Here is a 22,791-nt window from a genome sequence, read left to right on the forward strand (position 1 = left end):
TTTTCTGTTTTGCATCTGTAGAAAGTATTTATTTTACTGTCTTTGTAATGAAATTCTTCCCTCCATGCTTCATTAAGTAAACCTTTTTTTTTTTTTTTTTAATATAGAACATAATCATATACAATTATGCACACTTTACATTAGAATTACTTTTCACCTTAACGCCTTTAGCTATAACTGTTTTTTTTTTTTTTTTTTTTTCTATATATGTAACAGCTGTTCTAATTAACCATCTCTCTCTTTTAGTTATTCTATTCTTACATAGATATCATGAGATTACCCACTGCTACTTTGTCATATCCACGCTAACTCATGCTCTTCCAATAGCTAGTGCAAATATGTTACTCAAGCTGAAAGAGCTTTACAAAGTTTTCAGTTCATTCAGTTCAATCAAAATAAATTAAAATGGATTTATATCTAATCTACCAAAATTATTGAATTTTGCCATCTAAGAGGTAGGTAGGTTAATAGTTACCTTCTTTTCATTTTAAATAAATATGCCTGTACATCAGATATGTACAAACAGCATAATATAATGGAAAACAATACTTTCTATAATGTCATTATTTAGATCTGCCATATCAGAATGGGATGCCTACCATTTGTATTGTAAGCACAACCCACCTGTGTGTTTACAGCTCTATGATCCAAACAACATTTACACTATTTGAGGAGGGAAGTATCTGAGGATATTTTTATTTTAATCTACTAGCTTGAAACAGATTGATTAATAGATTGAAATAATCTGTTCTTATCCTGAAGTGGAAAATTAGATCTGCTTAGAACTTCTTGTTTTGTATGTGTATGCATTTAGTTATATTATATAAATCGGAGTAAATTATGAGTTATTTGAAAACAGATAATTTCATTAAAAAATGAAAGTTGGGATTCTTTGGTGGGTTTTAATAAGTTTTTGATTGATTTTGAAACATGTGTTTTCAGTATATTTATTATAACTACAGCAATGCCTCACTTAGCACGACTTCAAACAGCATGGGTTTCACTATAACATGGTTTTCAATTAAGTTTGTCTGCAAAAAGGCCTTTGTTATCGGGTTCCATAATAGTCATAAAGTTTATTTCTTTATGACTGCAATGTTCCATCATCCTGAAAGCTCCTGTTTGTTTATATTTTTGTATCCTAACTTATAATAAATTTATTAATTTTCAGAGGAAGCAATAAACTTTGACTAAGTTTAAGTCGAAAATTTACAGTAATAGCCTAGACATGTACTCTACATGTATGCTGCATTGTCATAGCCTAGGTATGCTTACATATATGCTGCGGTGCCAACTCTGTTGTCTCACATGCGCCAATAGCTGTCCTCAGGCAGTCAGCAGCAATATGCAACAGTGTTCCATCCTTACGAGACAAGGTGATAGCTTTTCAAACTTTTTATTTCGCAATTTATTTTTTACCCCTTTAAATACAAAATGATGAGTCAAAAGAGGAAAAGTAATGAAAGTGGTGGAGCTACTAAACATAAATGGCTTACATTAGAAAAAAAAAATCGTTCGCACTGAAGCATCAGTGCGAATGATTATTCAAAAGGATCAGTATTTTTTTTTTTTTTTATATAAAGAGCAGGGAATTTCTACTGCATCTTACATGACAAAAGTGATAACTAAGCAAAGAAGTTCGCTGTTGATTAATATGGAATGCCTTTTATTAATATGGATAGAAAGTGAAAGTGCAAACAAAGACACTGCTGCAAGATTTCCCAGTGAATTGAAAGACATCATTGAAGAAGGTGGCTACAAGGACGAACAAATTTTTAACGTCGACGAAACTGGACTGTTCTGGAAATTAGAAAACCAGTAATAGCCTAGAAACCAGTAACTTTTTTTTAGCTGAAAATGAAAAGGCCCAACCTGGATATAAAGCATTAAAAAGATCGTTTAACACTTTTGTTGGGTGGAAACTCATCTGAAGATTTTAAATTGAAGCCTCTACTCGTGTTCAAAGCAGAAAACCCAAGAGCTCTAAAAGGTTGTGTAAGAAGCACATTGCCTGCAATTTGGCAATACGATAAGAAAGCATGGATTACAAGAGAATTGTTTACAGAATGGATTACAAGAGAATTGTTTACAGAATGGATTACAAGAGAATTGTTCGCAAATTATTTTTTGTCTGACGGTTGAATGTTACTGCAAAGATGAAGGGATGTAGTTCAAAATTTTATTGCTTTTAGACAGTGCACCAGGCCATCCACCTGAAATTTCTGATTTCAATGAAAATATAAAAATTTGCTTTCTTCCACCTAACACAACGACTCTCTTACACCCCGTGGATCAAGGCGTATTATCTGCGGCAAACTTTTTCCCAAGCAATTGAAGATTCAACAGGAGCGGGATCATCATCATTACAAAGTTATTTTGGAAAAATTATAACATCAGGAATGCGATCGAAAATATATCTGCATCTTGGCTAGAAATCACTGCCAACAACATGCGTTCTGTTTGGCAGCATGTTTTGCCCGATTTGGCAAATGATATCACTGGTTTTGAATCGCAGGTTCAGACAATTGCTAAAGACATTGTGAAGATTGTAAAGACTTGGGGTTCGAAACTTTGGACACTACCAATGTACATGACTGCATTGACTCACATGCAAATGACTTAGATCAGTGGCTTTCAGCTGGGGTGCCGCGGCACCTTAGGATGCTGCAACAACATTCCAGAGGTGCCATGTAATTTGGGTTTAAGTTACTTAAACTTATTTTTTTTTTAAATTTATATGTTTATTTCATTATAAAAAGGTATAGAGTATCTTTTTAATTTTGTGGTGAACTACAATTGATGTTTACTTAGTACCCCTATGTAAAGAATAAAATTTTTATAATTATATTATTGTAATAACTATCATATAACATATATATATTTTTACTATTATATATATATATATACACACAGAGAATCGGATCTAACAGGCAGAAAATTGAGTAGGGTGCCGCAAAACAAAATAAATTACTTAAGGGTGCCTTTATTAAAAAAAGGTTGAAAACCACTGACTTACATGATGCAACTCTCTTGAAATTAATGAGTAAATTGCATAGAAGTAGAGGAGGACAATTCTGAAGTGGATAACACTGAAGTGGCATCAAAAGAATTTTCAACAGAAGAATTGGAGAAAGTTTTTTGGGGGGTTGATATGGCCTGCGAGGCAAATATGAATGGAAATTGGAATGTTGAACGTAGCATCAAGATATGGCAAATTTTACAAGATGGGATTTGATGCTACAGAGACTTGTACGCTGAGAAAAAGAAGAGACGACTTCACCAGACTTCGTTATTGAAATACCTAAATAAACAATAAAGCTTTTTTTTCTCATCTCTCATGATGTTACCTTTTTATTAATAAAATTTTTGCAATATTTTTTATTTCAAATCCTTTTAATTGGCTATCAAGTGCAAATTGTTTATAGATTTACTTTAATTTGTTTATGGACTGTTTTTTTCTGGTATGCATTCAATTAAATCCATTATATTTTTTTTTTTTTTTTTTTGGCTGATGCTGCATAAGCTTGCTTTCTTGCATCAAATGCCTCTACTAATGCTAATGCTAATACCTCAATCAGCACGGTTTCACATAACACGGAACAATTTTGGTACCAATTATCAGTGCTATGCGGGGTAATTCTGTAATATATATATATATATATTCTATGGTGGCCAATGATTGGATATCATTGGCCTGAATCACTGTTTCAATGTGGTGTGGAGTCAATAACAGAACTGTCCTCCATTGAAGGAGTATTGTGGGCAGTGTGTGTTGTGGAACATGCCTTTCCAGATCATCCTGCAGATTCTCAGTGGGATTTGAGATCGCAAGGTTGGGCTGGCCACCATAGCAGATGCACGAAGTCTCCCTCATGCTCCTCAAACCACTCTTTCATATATTTGGTGCAATAGATGGTTTGCATTCTCTTTTGCTCCTGGCCATGGGGCATAAACATGCAACACTGACAAATGTGCCTTGATCCACAACAATGTTCAGATTTGCTCTGGTGTATATAATATCCTCCACTGAGATCAGGAGAACGAAACTTATGCCATGATAATATGCCACACACACACACATACATTGTTATGCTCCATATATACAGGCACTCCCCTACTTATGTAATACTCAACTTATGTAAATTCGACTTTATGTTAGTTTTCAATGGCCGGTGAAAACTGAAAAAAAAAATATATATAATCCAATTAATCCAAAATTAAATAGAGAGATAAAAAGTAATCAAAATATATTAAAAATAAGAAAATATATATATATATTAAAATAAATAAGAAAAAATAGTAGAAAAGCCAACATCAGTGGCAGCAGGAAAGCACAATCCACCACATGTTGCTTATAATAAGTTAAAATAGGATATTTGTCAGCAGCATGGTATACCAATAGAGTGAAAAAGAACTCAACCAAATAAAATAACAATAACAGAAAAATATAAAAGAGGGAGAAGGGATAAAGAAGAAGAGGGCAGTGTTGAAGCAACGTTCCTAAAATAATTTAGAAAATTGAGCCAATTAAAAGAATTTTAGTGGCACCCCCTCGAAAGCACCTGTTTCCAAATTATGTGAAATCTCACTAAGGTGGAAACGTAGACTAACATTATGTGACCAAATAAATTGAAAATAATAATTAATAAAATGAAATGAAATAAAATCTATAGCTTAATTTTTTTCTATATATATTTTCAGTTGAACTATCGTTATATCTGTGGTGTGATTTGGCCATGTGAGTACTAGGCTTTCTGTTTTATTATTTTTCGCTGCATAAGGACCACCGCTATGCAAATCTCTTGCATCGGCCTGATCTTAGTATCATTCCGTCGCTGAATGGATTTGTTTAGCTTTCGAAATGCAGTGATTCCCTGACTATTATTGGCCTCGTGGTCCTCTGTCAAGATGGGGCATAATGGTCAGTCTATTTTATTAATTATTATTTTCAATTTATTTGGTCACGTAATGTTGTTAGTCTACGTTTCCATCTTAGTGAAATTTCACATAATTCGGAAACAGGTGCTTTCGAGGGGGCCGCTAAATTTCTTTTAATTGGCTCAATTTTCTAAATTATTTTAGGAACGTTGCTTCAACACTGCCCTCTTCTTCTTTATCCCTCCCCATATACTTTTCTGTTATTGTTATTTTATTTGGTTGAGTTCTTTTTCACTCTACTGGTTTACCATGCTGCTGGCAAATATCCTATATATATATATATATATATATATATATATATATATATATATATATATATATTTTTTTTTTTTTTTTTTTTTGAATGCTACTTTTAAGCCAATCTTCTATATTTCTTAAATTTTCAGTTGCGACAGTGCTGTGTTTATGCATCATTAATGCTATTATATGATTAACCCCAGGGACTCACATCTGGTGAGTATGGGCTTGGCACACCCAGGATCCTGAGCTGGATATCATCATTCTTCTCTTTCTTGGTGATTCCTTTCTACTTTTGTCTCTCTCTCTCTCTCTCTCTCTCTCTCTCTCTCTCTCTCTCTCTCAGGCTCGAACAGTATGTCCTTAGAATCTTTATTGACTTTGAGGAAGCTTTTGACTCCATTCGATGGAGCAGCATTCTTATGATGTTGAGACTTGCAGGCTGTTCAACTAAGATCTTTAGGGTGGTAAAGGACTACTTCACGCACCATACAGTGACTTTTAAGTCGTCGGTTCATTCTATTGTACGAGAGGTGACCAGAGGATGCCCACAAGGATCGGTTTTTGGACCACTAATGTGGAACCTAGTTTTGGAGGACTGGTTGCATAGGGACTTTGAGCATACAGAGATGGTGGCATATGCCGATGATCTTGTGTTGCTTATTGAAGGGAATACACGAATGCAACTATAAACCAGGTCACAGCAGGTTTTGTTTAACCTTAATAACTGGTGTAGGTTACATAAACTGACTGTATGAGGAACCAAAACAAGGACAATGATCAATTTTCATTGATCTTTAAGGATCAATTTTCGAGTAGAAGATCCCCGGTTGTTAGAATGAATTTGTCGAGCCTAAAATCAGCAAGGCATTTAAAATATCTAGGCATTATGTTTGACGGATCTTTAACTTTAAACTCACATGTTACTTATCTATCAGAAAAGGTGAGGAAATTTATTGGGATGATTACTCGAATCACTAGAGTTGGCTGGGGAATAAAAGGTAAGGCACTGAACTTACTATATGAATGTGTATTTATCCCCATGGTAACGTATGGTGCACTAATTTAGTTTGAATGTGTAAGTGGAAAAATGTTTACTAGAAAGCTCAGTTCCATTCAAAGGATGTGCATGGCATGCAGAACTGTGTTGACCCCAGCTTTGCAGATTGTGACTGGAAAATTGCCTATTGATCTGCATTTATTGTATTGTGCATTGGCTTACTTCATCCACCGTGGCATTCCCTGTTCTTTTCTGAATATACAGGTGGACATTTTGGCAGATCCCAGGAAGGAAAGGACAAGAATCTGGGATGCTTTGGTAAAAGTTTGGCAAGAGCGTTGGAGTGTTTGTGATAAAGGGAAGATTACACAAAATTTTTTCCAGATTTAAGAAATGCAGCCTCAATAAAATTCAAATGGTTTGCCCCAAACTTACAAGCTATGTTCTTATTAACTGGTCATGGTTCGATTAATGCAAAGTTGCATGATTTAGGAATTAATGAAAGATCTAGTTGCCATTGTGGTGAAAGAGAATCATGGGAACATATTATGTACAACTGTGAGGAGTACTGTGATCTATGAATTGAATTGGTATCTCGGGTTAGTAATCTCAATCTTATGACAGAAGGCTGCGAGATAATTCTAGTTGATAAACAGGAGAACTTCTTGGCTTTCCAAGCCTTTGCAACTGCAATATTTCTTAGGCGGAAGACTCTTCTGCATCTGGAAGCCTTGGATTAATTTGGTTAATGCCAAATTATCTAGAATTCTGTGAAATCGTGGAGGCTTTGCAACTCCAGCTCCTTGTGCTGGCATTTCTGTTCTCGGCAGCTCCTTGTGCTGGAATTTCTCTTCTCGACAGCTCCTAGCGCTGCTGGCTTTCCAACAGACTGTGAACAGATAAAGATCTTTCCGATGAAGTTTGGACTTTGTCTGAAATTTAATTATATGTATATTTTATTTTTTATGTAATTTGATTATTTTTCAATTTTTTCATATCAATTATTTTTGGTCATGGCAGGTTTCTTCCCTCCCTGTACTTGGGCAAACAGGAGAGAGAGTATATGAGTACTGCTAAATTATGTGTAACTGACATAATTTAGCAGACACAAAATGGGATTGCCATTGGTTGGCTGGGACTGCTTTAAGTAATCAATCAATCTCTCTCTCTCTCTCTCTCTCTCTCGGGAATTTTTTTTTTTTTTTTTTTTTTTTTGGTTGGTGCAGCATAAGCCTCAGGCTTCCTTGCACCATACAGCTAATAATAATAATAATAAACAATTAAACATTATACGTGCATTGATATATTAGATCAAGGTTCCGATAGATTTTGGTTTATGGGTGGTGGTGAAAATTTCGGGCGGGAAGCATTACCAGTAATTAAGGCCTAACTAATTGGCTAGCCGTAGTTGTACTAGCAGTTGTTGGATCGCCTATAGTTCCATGTTAATTGTTAACATGGGATCAAATTAACAAAAATATATAAATGTAAAGTCTGGAAAGAAAGATTAGAAATTTAAAGGAGGAGGAGAGAGGAAATAAAAGAAATTATTAAAGATTAAGTCAAGAAAGGTTAGGAATATAGCTAGGGAGAAATTAGGAAGGTGACTTTCTTTCACATGGCCATCTCTCTGCCATTTCCTCAGGGGCTTTGAGCAGTAGATAGCCATACTAAAAGAATGTCTAATGCATACCCGTTTCTGTAGTCAATAACAGTTTTGCTTTGTAAGTACTCATGTTAAGTTACGGATAACCTTTATTAATAAGTCAAATAAAAGCAAATAAATTTTGACTTAATCTTTAATAATTTCCTTTATTTGGTTGATATATATATATATATATATATATATATATATGGAAACATATTTTGCATCCCATAGGAATATTTAAATGGAGGTATTGTGAAAATATCATAATGTGAAACCAATAACACTTTTTTTTTTTTTTTTTTCTGGTAATTTGTTCCAAGGCCTTGAAAGTTTGAATTCTTGCTATATAACTAAGCTATTTAACTCCCCAAAAGGTCATTTTTATAATGGAAATTGTATTAGTTTTATATAAATTTGTCAAATGAGCACCACACAAAAATCATTTCTAACTAAGGGATGCAAAATCAAAATACACAGCCGACATGTTTACAAATGCTGCTATTGACTGAGAGGAAGAGCTATGTGGTCCGGCCTGAGAATTCACTATACTATCATCATTCTCATATGTTCCTTTATAAGAATCAATTTTGGATGCCTTTGTGATATTTTTCTAAAGCACATTTCTGGAGGTCATGACCATAAAACAAAAACAATTTGCACTTTCTGGTTTATTGGGCTTTTTCTGTTAGCAAAATATATTATAAAAGAGTAGTAAACTCGATCTTATTGCATTTGGAATAATACCGATAACCGGAATTGTGTGGGTTTTTACATTATTATGGTGAAATGCATTTCCCCTTCACTGAAATCTTCAATCACATATAAAACAAATAAATTTTCAGAATCTTCTCTTCATTGCTATTTACTTATTACAATGATGAAGGGAAAGTGACCAATGGAAAGTGCAGTTGGTGGCAATGCTAGGAAATGAAAAAAAAATTGATTTAGAAATGAAAATGAAAATGATTAAGAAGCAGGACAAAGTTTTTATCTATTGCACGGGAATTAGGTCTCGGTACTTCAACAGTGAATACTATTTTAAAGGACAGTGCGCATATAAAAGAACATGTTAAAGGATCAATGTATTTAAGATCAACAATGACCACAAAACAGCGTTCAGGTGCTATAATATTGAAAATTGAAAAGCTATTAATAATATAGATGGAAAATCATATTCAGAAGCGAGTGCCCTTCTGTCTAATGGCCGTTAAGGCAAAAGCAACAAGTATTAATAAAAGTATTAAGGATAAGTATGGCAAACCCCATGCCAAGTTTGTGGCAAACAATAGCTAGTTTCCACAACTTGAAAAACTAAAATTTTTCCTGTGCATGAGATAAAAAAAAATTGAATAAATAATTTTATTTACGTTTGTCAAACATTTCTTTTATGATTCAATCAAATTCAGTGTGCATAGTTGCAAGAGCTGCATAAGCCTTTAAGGAAATTCCGACTTAGCATTAGTAGAGGCATACAATGCAAGAAAGCAAGCTTATGCAGCATCAGCCAAAAAAAAAAAATCATTAGGCTATTAGCTTCCACAACAAAAGATGAATGCCTGTTCCACCAATCAACTACCCGCTGGCTAAAGGCAAATTTCTGCACCTCTATTTTAATCTGTGTACCCTCGGGTTCTTAGTCTGAGCAAGAGGAAGAATCCCATCAGCATTCAGCTTACTCAACACATTCAAGGCCTTATACACCTCAATCAGATCACTTTGCAGATGCCTACTCTCCAAGTGCTGCAATTTGCAGAACTTAAGTTTCTTGGTAAGAGCACCCCCTTGTTCCCCTCACCAATCTTGTTGCCCTTTGTACTCGTTCTAACAACTCTACATCCTTCCTAAAATGAGGCCTCCAGACCTGTACACAGTACTCTAGGTGTGGCCTGACCATTGCCTTGTATAACGGGATAATCACCTCCCTGTTCCTGCTAGCAAAATTCCACGATTTACCCCCAGATCTTTTTTACTTTCCACCTCCCTGAGTGTAGTAACACACAGTTGGTACGTTTCCCTTCAGTTATTGCTATCCATATGCAGTACTTTGCATTTATCAATGTTAAACTTCAATCGCCACTTCTCACCCATTTTCACAACTTATCTAGATTCAGTTGGAGTAGCATACTGTTTTACTGTCGTTAACAACCATGCCAACCTTTGTATCATCTGCAGACTTGGACATTAAACCTGATATACCTTCGTCAATATCATTGATAAATATACACAACAATAATGGGCCCAACACTGAACCCTGGGGAACTCCACTAATAACATTTATCCATGAAGAGCAGTGTCCATTGATTACCACTCTCTGTTGTCTCCCATCCAACCATCCCTTTATCCATTCTAGCAGCTTAATGCCATACCTCTCCAATTTGTACAGCAGTCTTTGATGTGCAACAGTATCAAAAGCTCTCCTGAAATCCAAGTATATGTGCGCCTCCGTAGCCAGGTGGGCAGGAGCAGCAGTGCGTAGCACACGCTTCTTGATTAGACCAGGGTTCGAGCCCTGGTCGAACCCTGGTCTAATCAGGGTTCGAGACCGTGATCCCACCAAATATGCAGGTTGCGGGAAGGTCAGGGAATGACCACCGCATATCCATGCAGCAATTTGGCCTTAGTTGCTAATGCTCCTAAAAACCAAATAACAACAACCAAGTATATGATATCAAAATTATTTTTGGCATTCAATTCCTTTGTGACCACATCATATTATCCAATCAAATTTTGTCAGACAAGACCTCCCTTAAACAAACCCATGCTGTGTCTTAACTATTACTGCAGTCTTGTCTAGATGATCCTGCAATGCTTCTTTAACCGGTGATTCCATTATATTCCCCAGAACACAAGTTAAACTAGCAGGTCTGTAGTTACTTGTGTCACCTTTTGAACCCCCCCCCCCTTTGTGAATTGGTGATACATTTGCACACCTCCTGTGCATGAGATAAGAGCACCCTTGGACTCAGGGGATGTAGTAGTAGTAGTGGACTCAGGGGGAGGTCCCATGAGTCCAAGGAAGCTCTCATAATTATGGCAAAGGTTTGCTTACTTCCTTTGCTGCCTCCTTTAATATTACGGAATAGATCCCGTCCACCCCAGGCACCTTCCTTATGTTTAACTTCAACAATTTCTCCTCCACTTTTATTACAAGATTACTTAGCTCCCTGTTAATGTTTGATAAACTTCTATCACTCCCATCATTGAATAACTCATGTGTGAATGTAGATGAAAAATACTCATTCAGTTTATTGGCTACCTGAGCATGATCATCAATAGTCAACCAAACTATGCTAAGTGGTCCAATCTGATTCATCCCTTTCCTTCTAGAGTTTACATAAGTAAAGAACTCTTTGCTGTTTTTCTTTGCATCCTTTACTAAAGATTTATCATAATCTGCCTTCGCCTGCCTAACCTGCTTTGTGACTTGATTATAGACTAGTTTATATATGCCATAGGCTTCTGTGTCACCTAATACTTTATATGCATCCCATACATTCTTCTTCTCTGCCACAAGCCTCATTAATTCATCTGACATCCATTTAGGCCTAAACCTTGAACAGTATTTCTTAATTAAAATGAAAAGCCCAGTAGCCTCCAAAATTAAGTCCCTGAAGGCTTCGTATTTAGAATTCAACGTTGGTAACATCATTAGTTGATCCCACTGTACAAAATTTAAAAACTGTCTGAGACCTCTGTAGTCACCTTTATGAAAGCAGAAGCCCTTCCTTTTAGCCTTGATGGTAGTTACATTTTTAAGTAATTCCCACATTAGTACATTGTGATCACTTTCACCCAGTGGTTCCTTTATCTGCAAATTCTTAATGCATGAATAATCACTGCTGATAATCAGATCAAGAGTATTACTCCCTCTGGTTGCCTCTCAAACATGTTGCTTTAGAAGTCATCCAATAAATCCAGAAATGTCTTGCTAGTGTGCAAGTTACCAATCTACAAGTTCCAGTCAGTATCTTGAAAGTTAAAATCCTCCATTATAAGACATTCTGATTTACTGGCCCACTCTATTTCTCTGCACAATTGCTTATTATACTCATCGGATTCATTAGGCCTATAGCACACACCTACTCTCATTTTTACTTTCCCAGTGCTTATTTCACACCAAACAGACTCAACACGTCCACCAACATCAATTGGATGCACTTCCTTAGATTTTGTATGTTTCTTAACTAACAGCATAACCCTTCCTCCCTTCCTGTACACATTGTATTCCCCAAATTCCAATTTTGCACTGCTTCTATTTGTGTGACACCACTTCTCTGATATCCCAATATCTCTCTTTGATGTCTTGACTAGCACTTCAAGCTCATCAAATTTATTAACTATACTGCTAGCATTGGCATACATGCAAGTATACATGCACCTGTTCCTACTCTTAGTTACCCTAATGCAGCTCATGTTCACTTGTTCCACTATGACTCCCAGCAGTCCTGAAAATCTCCATTACCTTGCTTTCCAGGCTGCTGCTCATTATAATAGAAGCAGTGCAAGAATCACTTTTATCTCTGCCTGTAGCCACTGATAACCTTTTAGTCTGTGTATCCCCCCAAGCTAGCAGTTTTCCGACCCACCTAACACTGCCTCGATAGCTTCAGCAAATATTCTTGCACCAATTTCTATTTAAGTGTACCCCATCCCTATAGAAGCAGTCTCTCCTGTCAACAAGCTCAGACCAGGCTGAAAAAAATTCTACTCCTTGAGCCTTGCACAATCTCTCCAGGACTGAATTGATCGACAAGGCTCTCATCATATACTCCCTCCTATCGTGTGTGGGCAGAATTGCAGACACTTTCACATTCAACCATAACTCACAACTTTTTTTCAACATTGACCTATACTTCTTGAGTAATCTGCAGATATCTTACTCTTAATATCATTAGTTCCAATGTATACAACAACATCACCTTTTGTGCCCTTAAAAGATGATATCAACCCCGGGGGCTCACATCTAGTGAGTATGGGCTTGGCAAACCCAGGGTCCTGAGCTGGATATCATCATTCTTCTCTTTCTTGGTGATTCCTTTCTACTTCTCTCTCTCTCTCTCTCTCTCTCTCTCTCTCTCTCTCTCTCTCTCTCTCTCTCAGGGGGTAACTTGGGAATTTTTTTTTTTTTTTTGGCTAGTGCAGCATAAGCCTCAGGCTTCCTTGTACCATATGGCCATTAATAATAATAATAATAATAATAATCTGCTGCTCTACAATGTCGTCAACTTTTGCCCCTGGCAGACATACCCTGGTCTTTTTCCACCTATCCTTCTTGCCTAGTATATTCCCCATCTCCCTGACAATAGAGTCACCAACAATAACTAGTTCCTTTGGGACCAGCACATTCTGCCTTGGAGATTGCGTCTGTTTTGCCTAGTGCACAGGAGTGAGCTCTGTCATTTAGCCATGCAGCTGAGAGCTTGATGGGCCCCTCATATTAATTTCTTCGAGGGCATTCACCCTACAACTCAAACTCTCATAGACGCCTATCAGAACGCTGAGTTGGCACATAATTTCTTGACACTCAAGATACTTAGCACACAAAGGCATCCTCCTTGGCTAGATCATGTCCTTACGTATAGTTCTGCGGAACACAACCCTTATGTAAGTCTGGAGTGACTGTAATTAATTTATTGCTAAAATATACATTTATGATATCTCATAACAGTTACATCAGTGAGGGTGTAACTGTTATGAGGTATTGTTATTTCAAACCTCATAACATAATAGTGTCAAAGTTTGCAGATGATACAAAGGTTGGCAGGGTTGTTAATGATAGCAATGGCAGTGTGCTACTGCAACAGGATCTAGAAAATTTGGGCAGATGGGCTAAGAAGTGGCAACTGAAGTTTAACCATGACAAATGCAAAGTACTGCATATGGGTAGAAGTAACCCCAGAGAAACATACCAACTGTGTGGTACTACACTTAAGGTGGTAGAAAATGAAAAAGACCTGGGAGTAATTGTGCAGGCAGATATGAAGTTTTCTGAGCAATGCTTCCAGGGCAGGTCATGGGGTTTTGTCAATGATATATAGGAATTTTGCTAGCAGGGAAAAGGAGGTGATTATCCCTCTGTATAAGGCAATGGTCAGGCCACGCCTTGAGTACTGCGTACAGATCTGGAGGCCTCATTTTAGGAAGGATGTAGATTTGCTTGAGCGTGTACAGAGAAGGGTAACACGATTGTTGAGGGGAATGAAGGGATCCTCTTACCAAGAGAGGCTTAAGTTCTACAAATTGCAGTGACTGGAGACTAGGCACCTGCACGGTGCCTAGTCTCCAGTGATTGAGGTGTATAAGGCCTTGAATGGGTTGAGCACGCTGAATTCTGATGGGATCCTTCCACTTGTTCAGATTACGAACCTAAGAGGGCATAAATTCAAATTAAGAAAAGACAGACGTAGAATAGATGTGCGGAAGTTTGCCTTTAGCCAGCGGGTGGTTAATTGCTGGAACAAACTTCCATCTGTCATTGTGGAAGTTGATAGGTTAAATAAATTTAAGGAGGAACTGGACAGGCATTTGGAGGGAATGGGTTTTTTTTTTTTTTTTTTGGCTGATGCTGCATAAGCTCATACACTTGCTTTCTTGCATCACATGCCACTACTACTAAAATTAAGTATTGTTACTATTATTAAGTATATACTTAATAATAGTAACATTGTAAAATAGAAATGCAATAACTAATAATAATAATGTACATAATTCACCTAATTACAAGAAGTGTCAAGATACATGCCACTGATGGATTTGTTGTAACTTCAAGGAACCAAGTCAGTGTTCCTCCCAACTGCTCTTTCTTTAATAGTCCAAAGTAATTTTGACAATCTTTTGTTGTTTGAACAAGGTATTCACAAACTACATGTCAGCTTCAAGAGAAAGGAGGCTGCAAAAATCGACATAATTATTAATGAAGCAGTTGTTCCAGCAGCCTGTATTTAATATATATATATATACTTTTTTTGTAAACATAGGTATTTGTTAGTGAATGGTGTGGTTGGAAAAATGCATTTCTCATTATACTTATCTTGAATAAGTAAATAAAGATAAAATATACTGAATTATTAATTAAATATTTCATACTTTATATTTCATATTTTATACTATACATAATATGTTTACATACCACCTGTGGTGTTCCATATTGTTTGCACAGAACAGCATGGTTACAGTGCCTTGTGTAATTTTCCTTCATATTTGCACTCTTTCATTTGATGCTGACAAGTATAAATATGTACTTATTGGAACACATGCCTTGTCTTTGGTTTTATCACATCCATCCTTTGTATTCTGGCACTGATATCACTGTATTTTTTGATTGGTATTTGAGAATATTGGCTACCATGAAAATCTCAATACATGCCACTTTGCAAGGGTCATCACATTGCATGCATATTGATGTCTCATGGCCTTCCCGCTTTAAATGCAGAGGTTAATTGTTCTATAACTTGGCAATTTCTCTCAATAATCCATCCGGACATTCAGCACTTCCCTTTGTATCTCTTCCCAGTTGTTTTTGTGCATGTTTCTTTTTGTTAATGACTTGAATGCCATTAGTCTGTGAACACTTTACAAATATAACTGTCTGCTGACATGCTAACATACATTGATAATCATACCCCTTTTGAAGTCTTGAAATCATGTCCATTCCCCATTTCTGGTGAACCGATTTGGCTATTAGTATTGGCAAATGATTCAAGAATGCAAAAAATATATATACAGCACCTTGCAAAAAAAAAAAAAATATATATATATATATATATATATATATATACAGCACCTTGCAAAAAAAAAAAAAAAAAAAAAAATATATATATATATATATATATACACACACACACACACACACATCACCTGCAAAAAAAAAATCCCATTTCACCTGTCCCACCTTTCTAATAATTTGGCTAGTTCTTTAAATTTATTCAAGCTATCCATTTCCACAACACCAGATCGAAGTTTGTTCCAGTAATCATCCACCCACTGGCTGAAAGCAAATTTCCACACATCTATCCTACAACCATTCTTCCTCAATTTAAATTTATGCTTGAAGCATAAATTTAAAGTTTAACATTAAACTTCATCTGCCATTACTCATCCCTTCAGAGTAAATTTTCTAGATCTTGTTGGTGCCTCCGTAGCCAGGTGGGCAGGAGCAGCAGTGCGTAGCACACACTTCTTGATTAGACTGGGGTTCGAGCCTGTAACCACCAAATAGGAGGATGCAGAAAGGTCAGGGAATGACCACCGCATATCCCCGGAGCAATATGGCCTTAGTTGCTAATGCTCCTAAAAACCCAATAATAATAATAATAATAGATCTTGTTACAGTAGCTTACTGTGATTACTATTGTTAACCACACTGTCAACCTTTGTATCGTCTATAAACTTAGACATTAAGCCTGATAATGCCTTCATCAGTATCATTAATAAATATTGAAAACAGCTATGGACCAGTGCTGAACCCTGGGGGACTCCACTAATAATATTAGTCAAAGAAGGGCAGTGCCCATTGAACTGCACAGCCCAACATAGCTGAGTGGTCAGGCACAAGGGTGCAGAAGTACATATGCTTTGAATGAACTGTGGTTCAAACTCATATGACACTGCTAAATACAGTTGATGATTGTATTGAGCAGTGTCACATGAGCTTGAAAAAGAATTTTCATTAATTTTGTAAAAATAAGTATTTCTCTTATTTTAGCAAATTTCTCTGACATGGTAGTTGTGCTGGAATATAAACAAGAACATTAAGACATTGAAAACTACTCTAAGCTTTCTCCCACTCAACCATCCCATTATTCATAGTAATAACATTTTCTCTAATGTCAATAATAAGATTTGTAATAAGATTTTAATTTTTAATAATGAGTAGCACTGTAGCTTTGATTGCTGTCTTACAATGAGAAAAAGATAGGAGTTTCAATCCCATAAAGATGGGGCGAATTTTTGAGTTTTTTGACACTGGTTGATGAGTGACAACCCCCCCCCCCCCAAAGTGTTTTTATTGCAGAGAAAATTACCATCCAATCATAGAATATGTGCAGAAGACAGAATTCACTGCCACATTGCCGTAGTTGTTTTGGCACAAAAACAAAACTAACAAAACTGCCAACAACTTTATTTTAACTGTTTTTATCAACTGATATAGCAGCAATGCAGTTAATTTTTTGTGGACTCATACAGATTTGATCTTGTAAGAATGATCAGTGAAGCTGGAGAATCTGATGCATTATGAAACTGAAAGAATTATATTCTTCATCCATATTATATGGTTTGTGACATGCTGGCATTATAAACTAGAGATTAAACAATAGTACGCATTGAAAACTTATCATTAACTGAAAAAAAAAATCCAACTATTTTTAATGCATTGGGAAACTCATTGTTGTGGATTTTTTTCTTTTTTCCTTGATTCAAATCTCATTTATATCCAGTTAATTCTGTCTCAATACTTAAACAATTTCCAGATTGATCTGTGGACCTATGTGAGGCTACAACACTTCAAACTTCTGTGAGAAGTGCTTTAGTCCCACTCCACATAGCCCAGACTTTTGTTGCTTTGTTAATACTTCCATGTCTTTTATAAACTTAAAAGTGATCTAACAGAATGTCAATTCCAGGTGGATGATACTGTGATGCAGGATGACCTATGGTGTTAACAGGAATAACTAAAATACTTTTGCAGCCAGTATATTTAAAAAAAAGTTTAGTAGACAGGTTTAATAGGTGCATAAACAGTTAAGGAGATTATGGGAATCAAGAGGTGCACCAGTCAGAATTTGAAAGTTTGAAGATTACAATTAAGATTTTTTTGGTGATAACAGGTCACTAACCTTTGTTATTTTTTATTAAATTAGCATTTTATAGTTATTGCTCTTAAAAATTGGAATGATAGATAATTCCATATTTTTACTTTATTATTATTTTTTTTGTTATAGGTGGAAGCTTTAACTAAATTTTGTGTAATTGATGTTGCCTGTGGAAGTGGTGATGCCCAAACACTATGTATTACAGATGATGACAGTGTGTGGTCCTGGGGAGATGGTGATTATGGCAAACTTGGCCGAGGAGGTAGTGATGGATGTAAGATTCCTTTGAAGATTGACTCACTACAAGGAATGGGAGTTATAAAAGTGGAGTGTGGTTCTCAATTTTCTGTGGCTCTTACTCGCTCTGGTAGTGTGTATACATGGTAAGAATTTTATCATCTAGTGAATGATACTTCACTCTCTATAGAAGTAAAATGATATGATATTGATTATTTCTTTGGGTGCAATGAAGGATTATCAAAAAAGGAACAGATTTTTAAATATATGTATCTCCTCCTTTTTATGGGAGTTATATTGAAGAGGAGTAATATATTTTTATAAATATTATTCCTTTTTAACATAACTCCCCACTTAATTCACACTTGTCCCATTTATCCACCTATATATAAATGATATATGCATCTACATCTATAAGATAAAAACCTATCTCCAATGTATAAACCATTTGTAAAAGGAAGCAACCATTTGTAAACGGAAGTGTCTAGTACATCACATAATGATATAGTTAAAAAATACAGAATAAGCTAAATATAATAAAAAAAAAATAACCTTTTGGCCAGAAATTTGATAAATGCAACTCTCCCATACCATATTCAGCTTGCATGATACTTGAAACACATCTTTACATTCATAGTACAGCTGTTTCTTTTGAAACAAATATCATCAACCTAGTTTTAGATCAGATTACTTACAGACTATGTCCAGTGTAAATGCAATGCAGAAAAATTACTCTCGAGAATAAATGAAGCTCTTTTTATTAAAAAATGTTTCCTTAAAAATCCATGTCATTAAAAGCTTTCATATTTAAAGACTAATAAAAACCTTAAATATTCTCTGCTCGATTATCTGTAATTTTGAACATTTATGCAGTATTGTTTTATGTGTTGTACATCTCTCTCATCCAAGAAATCTGTCACCCACTTCATCAGAAGCTGAGCCATGTAAATACCAGACTATATAAAGGAAGTAGTCAGATAGTGTGTGTGTGTGTGTGTGTGTGTGTGTGTGTGTGTGTGTGTGTGTGTGTGTGTGTGTGTGTGTGTGTGTGTGTCAGACAGAATAGTCCGGCCAATGGCACTCCTGTGGCTGGAGAAGTTTGTTGATGTAAGTGGCCAATGGAGGATGAAAAGAATTGTCTTCACCCTCCATAGGCAGAAGATGTATAGTGCTTGTCTGTTAGATGAGCACTATCCATCATCTGCTGCTATACCTCTTCCATGTCATGGATGAGGTATAGCAGCAGATGATGTCTTGTCAGCCAAAAACAAGCAACTACAGGTGCAATGGGCACAGGAATACTAACACTGGACATATGAACATTTGAGATGGAGAAAAAAGTTTGCCTGCCTACAAATTCTAGTTCCAGTTCTATTGCAATGGCAAGACCAGGGTGAGGTATGATTTATGGTGACAGCAGCATGAATTAATGGATCCACTGTACCAAGTGTCACTGCAAGCTGGTGGTAGAAATAAGATGGTTTGTAGAATGCATTCATGGGAAATGTTTTTGTGGCAAAACTTTTTTTTTAAAGATATGAACTTTGAGAGATGCCTATTTTATATTAACAAAACAGATTCTTCTTCATTAATTAATATATAATTAATTAGTGTGCATACTTTTTTTGTAAACATAAGTATTTGTTAGTGAATGGTGTGGTTGGAAAAATGCATTTCTCATTATACTTATCTTGAATAAGTAAATAAAGATAAAATATATTGGATTATTAATTAAATATTTCATACTTTTATATTTATCAACTGATCTTTGTAAAGAAGAGTGGCATTTATCAAAGAAATATGTACTGCTTAAGACAGAGTATTTTCTTTTAAATACAGGGGCAAAGGTGATTACCACCGCTTAGGCCATGGAACAGATGATCATGTTAGAAGGCCTAGAAAGGTTGCTGCTGTTCAAGGAAAAAAAGTAATCTGCATAGCAGTAGGATCTCTTCATTGTGTAGTATGTACTGACACAGGTAACTATGCAAGTACATTTATAAAGAAAGTAGGAGCTTTACATCAATTGATGTGGAAATGGAGGAGAATTATATGTATAGAATTGATTAGATGCTTTTAAATATTGATATATATATGAGGAACAACTTTTTCATTGAAAGAAAAGCAATTTATTATGCAAACAAATTTAAAATTATAAAATATAAAAAAACAAAATATTTTTGAATTATGTTAAAATATCAAATGTGATTAGAAAAGTCTAAAAGAGCACACAAATGTGATTAGAAAGGTCTAGATGACAATCTGCTTTGAACTTAATTTGGCGATAAAATAGACTTTGGGTGTGTTTAAATTGCAACACATCGTATAATTAATCTTCTTATATTTATAGTACTTGTAATAGTTTCCCTTATGGAATTGGACCTCTTTTGGCAATGATTATATCTTGTATCCTTTGACAGGCATATGCATGTAGTGTGTGGTACATTTCATCAGTAGTAGCTCACTATTCTTCTTTCCAAATAATAGATTTTGTAGTCCTCAATATTAAGCCAGATGCTAGAATCCTGAAACATCCCAGAGTGGCTCATTTGGACTTAACTTGGGCTCTGAGTTAACCACTGAAGATTTGGACTATTTTTCATAAATCACTTTTACACATTTGTTGTACCTTAAGCTGCTATTGGAAGATATAAGGTGAATCCTACAGTACCCAAGAGTTGGAAGCACTGCCCAGACAATATTGAGATATTCAAGAACATTGTGTATTTGAGAAGATGAGTAGATCTATTGAGCAAGAGAATGGGACAACATTATGACCTAAGTGACTTTGAAGGTGGTATTGTGGTCATCAGCAGAAGTTCTTTTACAAGTATATCACAGACATAGGTGGCGCCTCCGTAGCCAGGTGGGAAGGAGCAGCAGTGCGTAGCACACGCTTCTTGATTAGACCGGGGTTCGAGCCCGTCACCACCAAATACGAAGGATGCGGAAAGGTCAGGGAATGACCACAGCATATCCCGGAGCAATATGGCCTTAGTTGCTAATGCTCCTAAAAACCAAAATAACAATAACAACAACAGACATAGGTACCTTTATGGAGTTCAGAAAACATGCAGCTAATGGCACTCCTGTGACTGGATGTTTTGCAAGGTGCCAAATCCATAACCATTTATCCATCACTCTCATTTTAAACTTTCAACACATCCTCTGGAAGTCCTTTGCATCATTTTGGCCATCACATGTTGCATTATGATGTGATTAAAGACTTTCAAACAGCAACCTATTTATGATATTTTAAAGAAAGATTACATTGTTTATAGGGAACATTGTTTCTTATTTTTTACATTTTCACAATTATATTACATTTTTAAAAGAATGCAATCATTAATCATACTTAAAAATCAGATTGGTGCTTGTACCACAGTCAACTCAAAAATAGTGCTACTGTACTCCCATGTTACATTTTGATACTTAGCTGCATCAAGTCTCTGTAAACAGTACTTTAAATTGGTTTATTGAATTCTGAGGTTAGTGCATTGAACTTGTGCATTAACTCTTCCTATGTTCTATTACAAAGTTCTTTTAGCATTAGTAAAGGCACATGATGCAAGAAAGCAAGCTTATATAGCATCAGCCAAAAAAAAAAAAAAAACTCCTCATTTCACCCATTCACTCGCATATGTTTGTGTAGTTCTGCCTTGAATCTATTTAAGCTATCAACTTCCACAACGACAGATGGAAGCTTGTTCCAACAATCAACCACCCACTGGCAAACTTTCACACATCTATCCTACAACTGTCTTTCTTCAATTTGAATTTATGCCCTCTCAGGTGATTATTCTGAGCAAGAGGAAGAATCCCATCGGCATTGAGCATGCTCAAACCATTTAAGGCTCTATACACCTCAATCAGATCACCTTGCAGGTGCCTAGTCTCCAGACACTGTAATTTGCAAAACTTAAGCCTTTATTTGTAAGAGCAACCATTTGTTCCATTCACTAATCTTGTTACCCTCCTCTGTACTTGTTCCAGCAGTTCTACATCTTTCTTAAAATGAGGTCTCCAGACCTGTATACAGTACTCAAGGTGTGGCTTGACCATTGCCTTATACAAGGGGATAATCACCTCCTTATCCCTGCTAGAAAAATTCCTATATGTCATTGACAAGACACCATGCACTACTCTTGCAGACTGTCTGCACTGCTCAGAAAATTTCTTATCTGCCTGCACAATTACTCCCAGGTCCTTTTCATTTGCTACCACTGTCAGTGTAGTACAACACAGTTCATACGTTACTCTGGTGTTACTGCTTCCCATATGCAGCACTTTACATTTGTTAATGTTAAACTTCAGTTGCCACCTCCCAGCCCATCTGCTCAACCTTTCTAGATCCTGTTGCATCAGCGTACTGTCATTAATAGTCCTGCCAACCTTTATATCATCTGCAGACTTCGACATTAAACCTGTTATACCATCATCAATATCATTAATAAATAGAGAAAACAACAATGGACCAAACGCTGAACCCTGGGGGACTCGGCTAATAACATTAGTCCACGAAGAGCAGTGTCCATTGATTGCCACCCTCTGTCTTCCCCACTCAACCATCCCTTTATCCATAGCAGCAATTTGCCTCCAGTGCCACACTGCTCCAATTTGTACAGCAGTCTTTCATGTGCAACAGTATCAAAAGCCATCCAAATATATGAGATCAAAATTATTCTTTGCATCCAGTTCCTTTGTGACCACATCATAGTATCCAATCAGATTGGTCAGACAAGACTTCCCCTTAACAAACCCATGCTATGTCCGAGCTATAACTGAAGTCTTCTGTAGATGATCCTGCAGTGCTTCCTTAACCAGCGCCTCCATTAATTTCCCTGGAACAGAAGTTAAACTAACAGGTCTGTAATTACTTGTGTCACCCTTTGATCCTCCTTTGTGAATCGGGGTCACAT

The 22,791-nt window shown here is 36.0% G+C and overlaps 1 protein-coding gene across 1 annotated transcript in view; it reads left to right on the plus strand.

The window, feature by feature from the left end:
* HERC2 (E3 ubiquitin-protein ligase HERC2) overlaps window positions 1–22,791 on the plus strand; it is a 971,627-nt gene that overhangs the window by 811,148 nt on the left and 137,688 nt on the right. The window contains exons 71-72 of the mRNA XM_090372402.1: window positions 17,765–18,018; window positions 19,712–19,851. Coding sequence (XP_090228528.1) covers window positions 17,765–18,018; window positions 19,712–19,851 — 394 coding nt within the window. The remainder of the gene's footprint in view (window positions 1–17,764; window positions 18,019–19,711; window positions 19,852–22,791) is intronic.

This window comes from Mastigoproctus giganteus, chromosome 1 (assembly GCF_048544385.1).
Source record: "Mastigoproctus giganteus isolate SK-2022 chromosome 1, ASM4854438v1, whole genome shotgun sequence".
In the NCBI taxonomy this organism is placed as follows: domain Eukaryota; kingdom Metazoa; phylum Arthropoda; class Arachnida; order Uropygi; family Thelyphonidae; genus Mastigoproctus; species Mastigoproctus giganteus.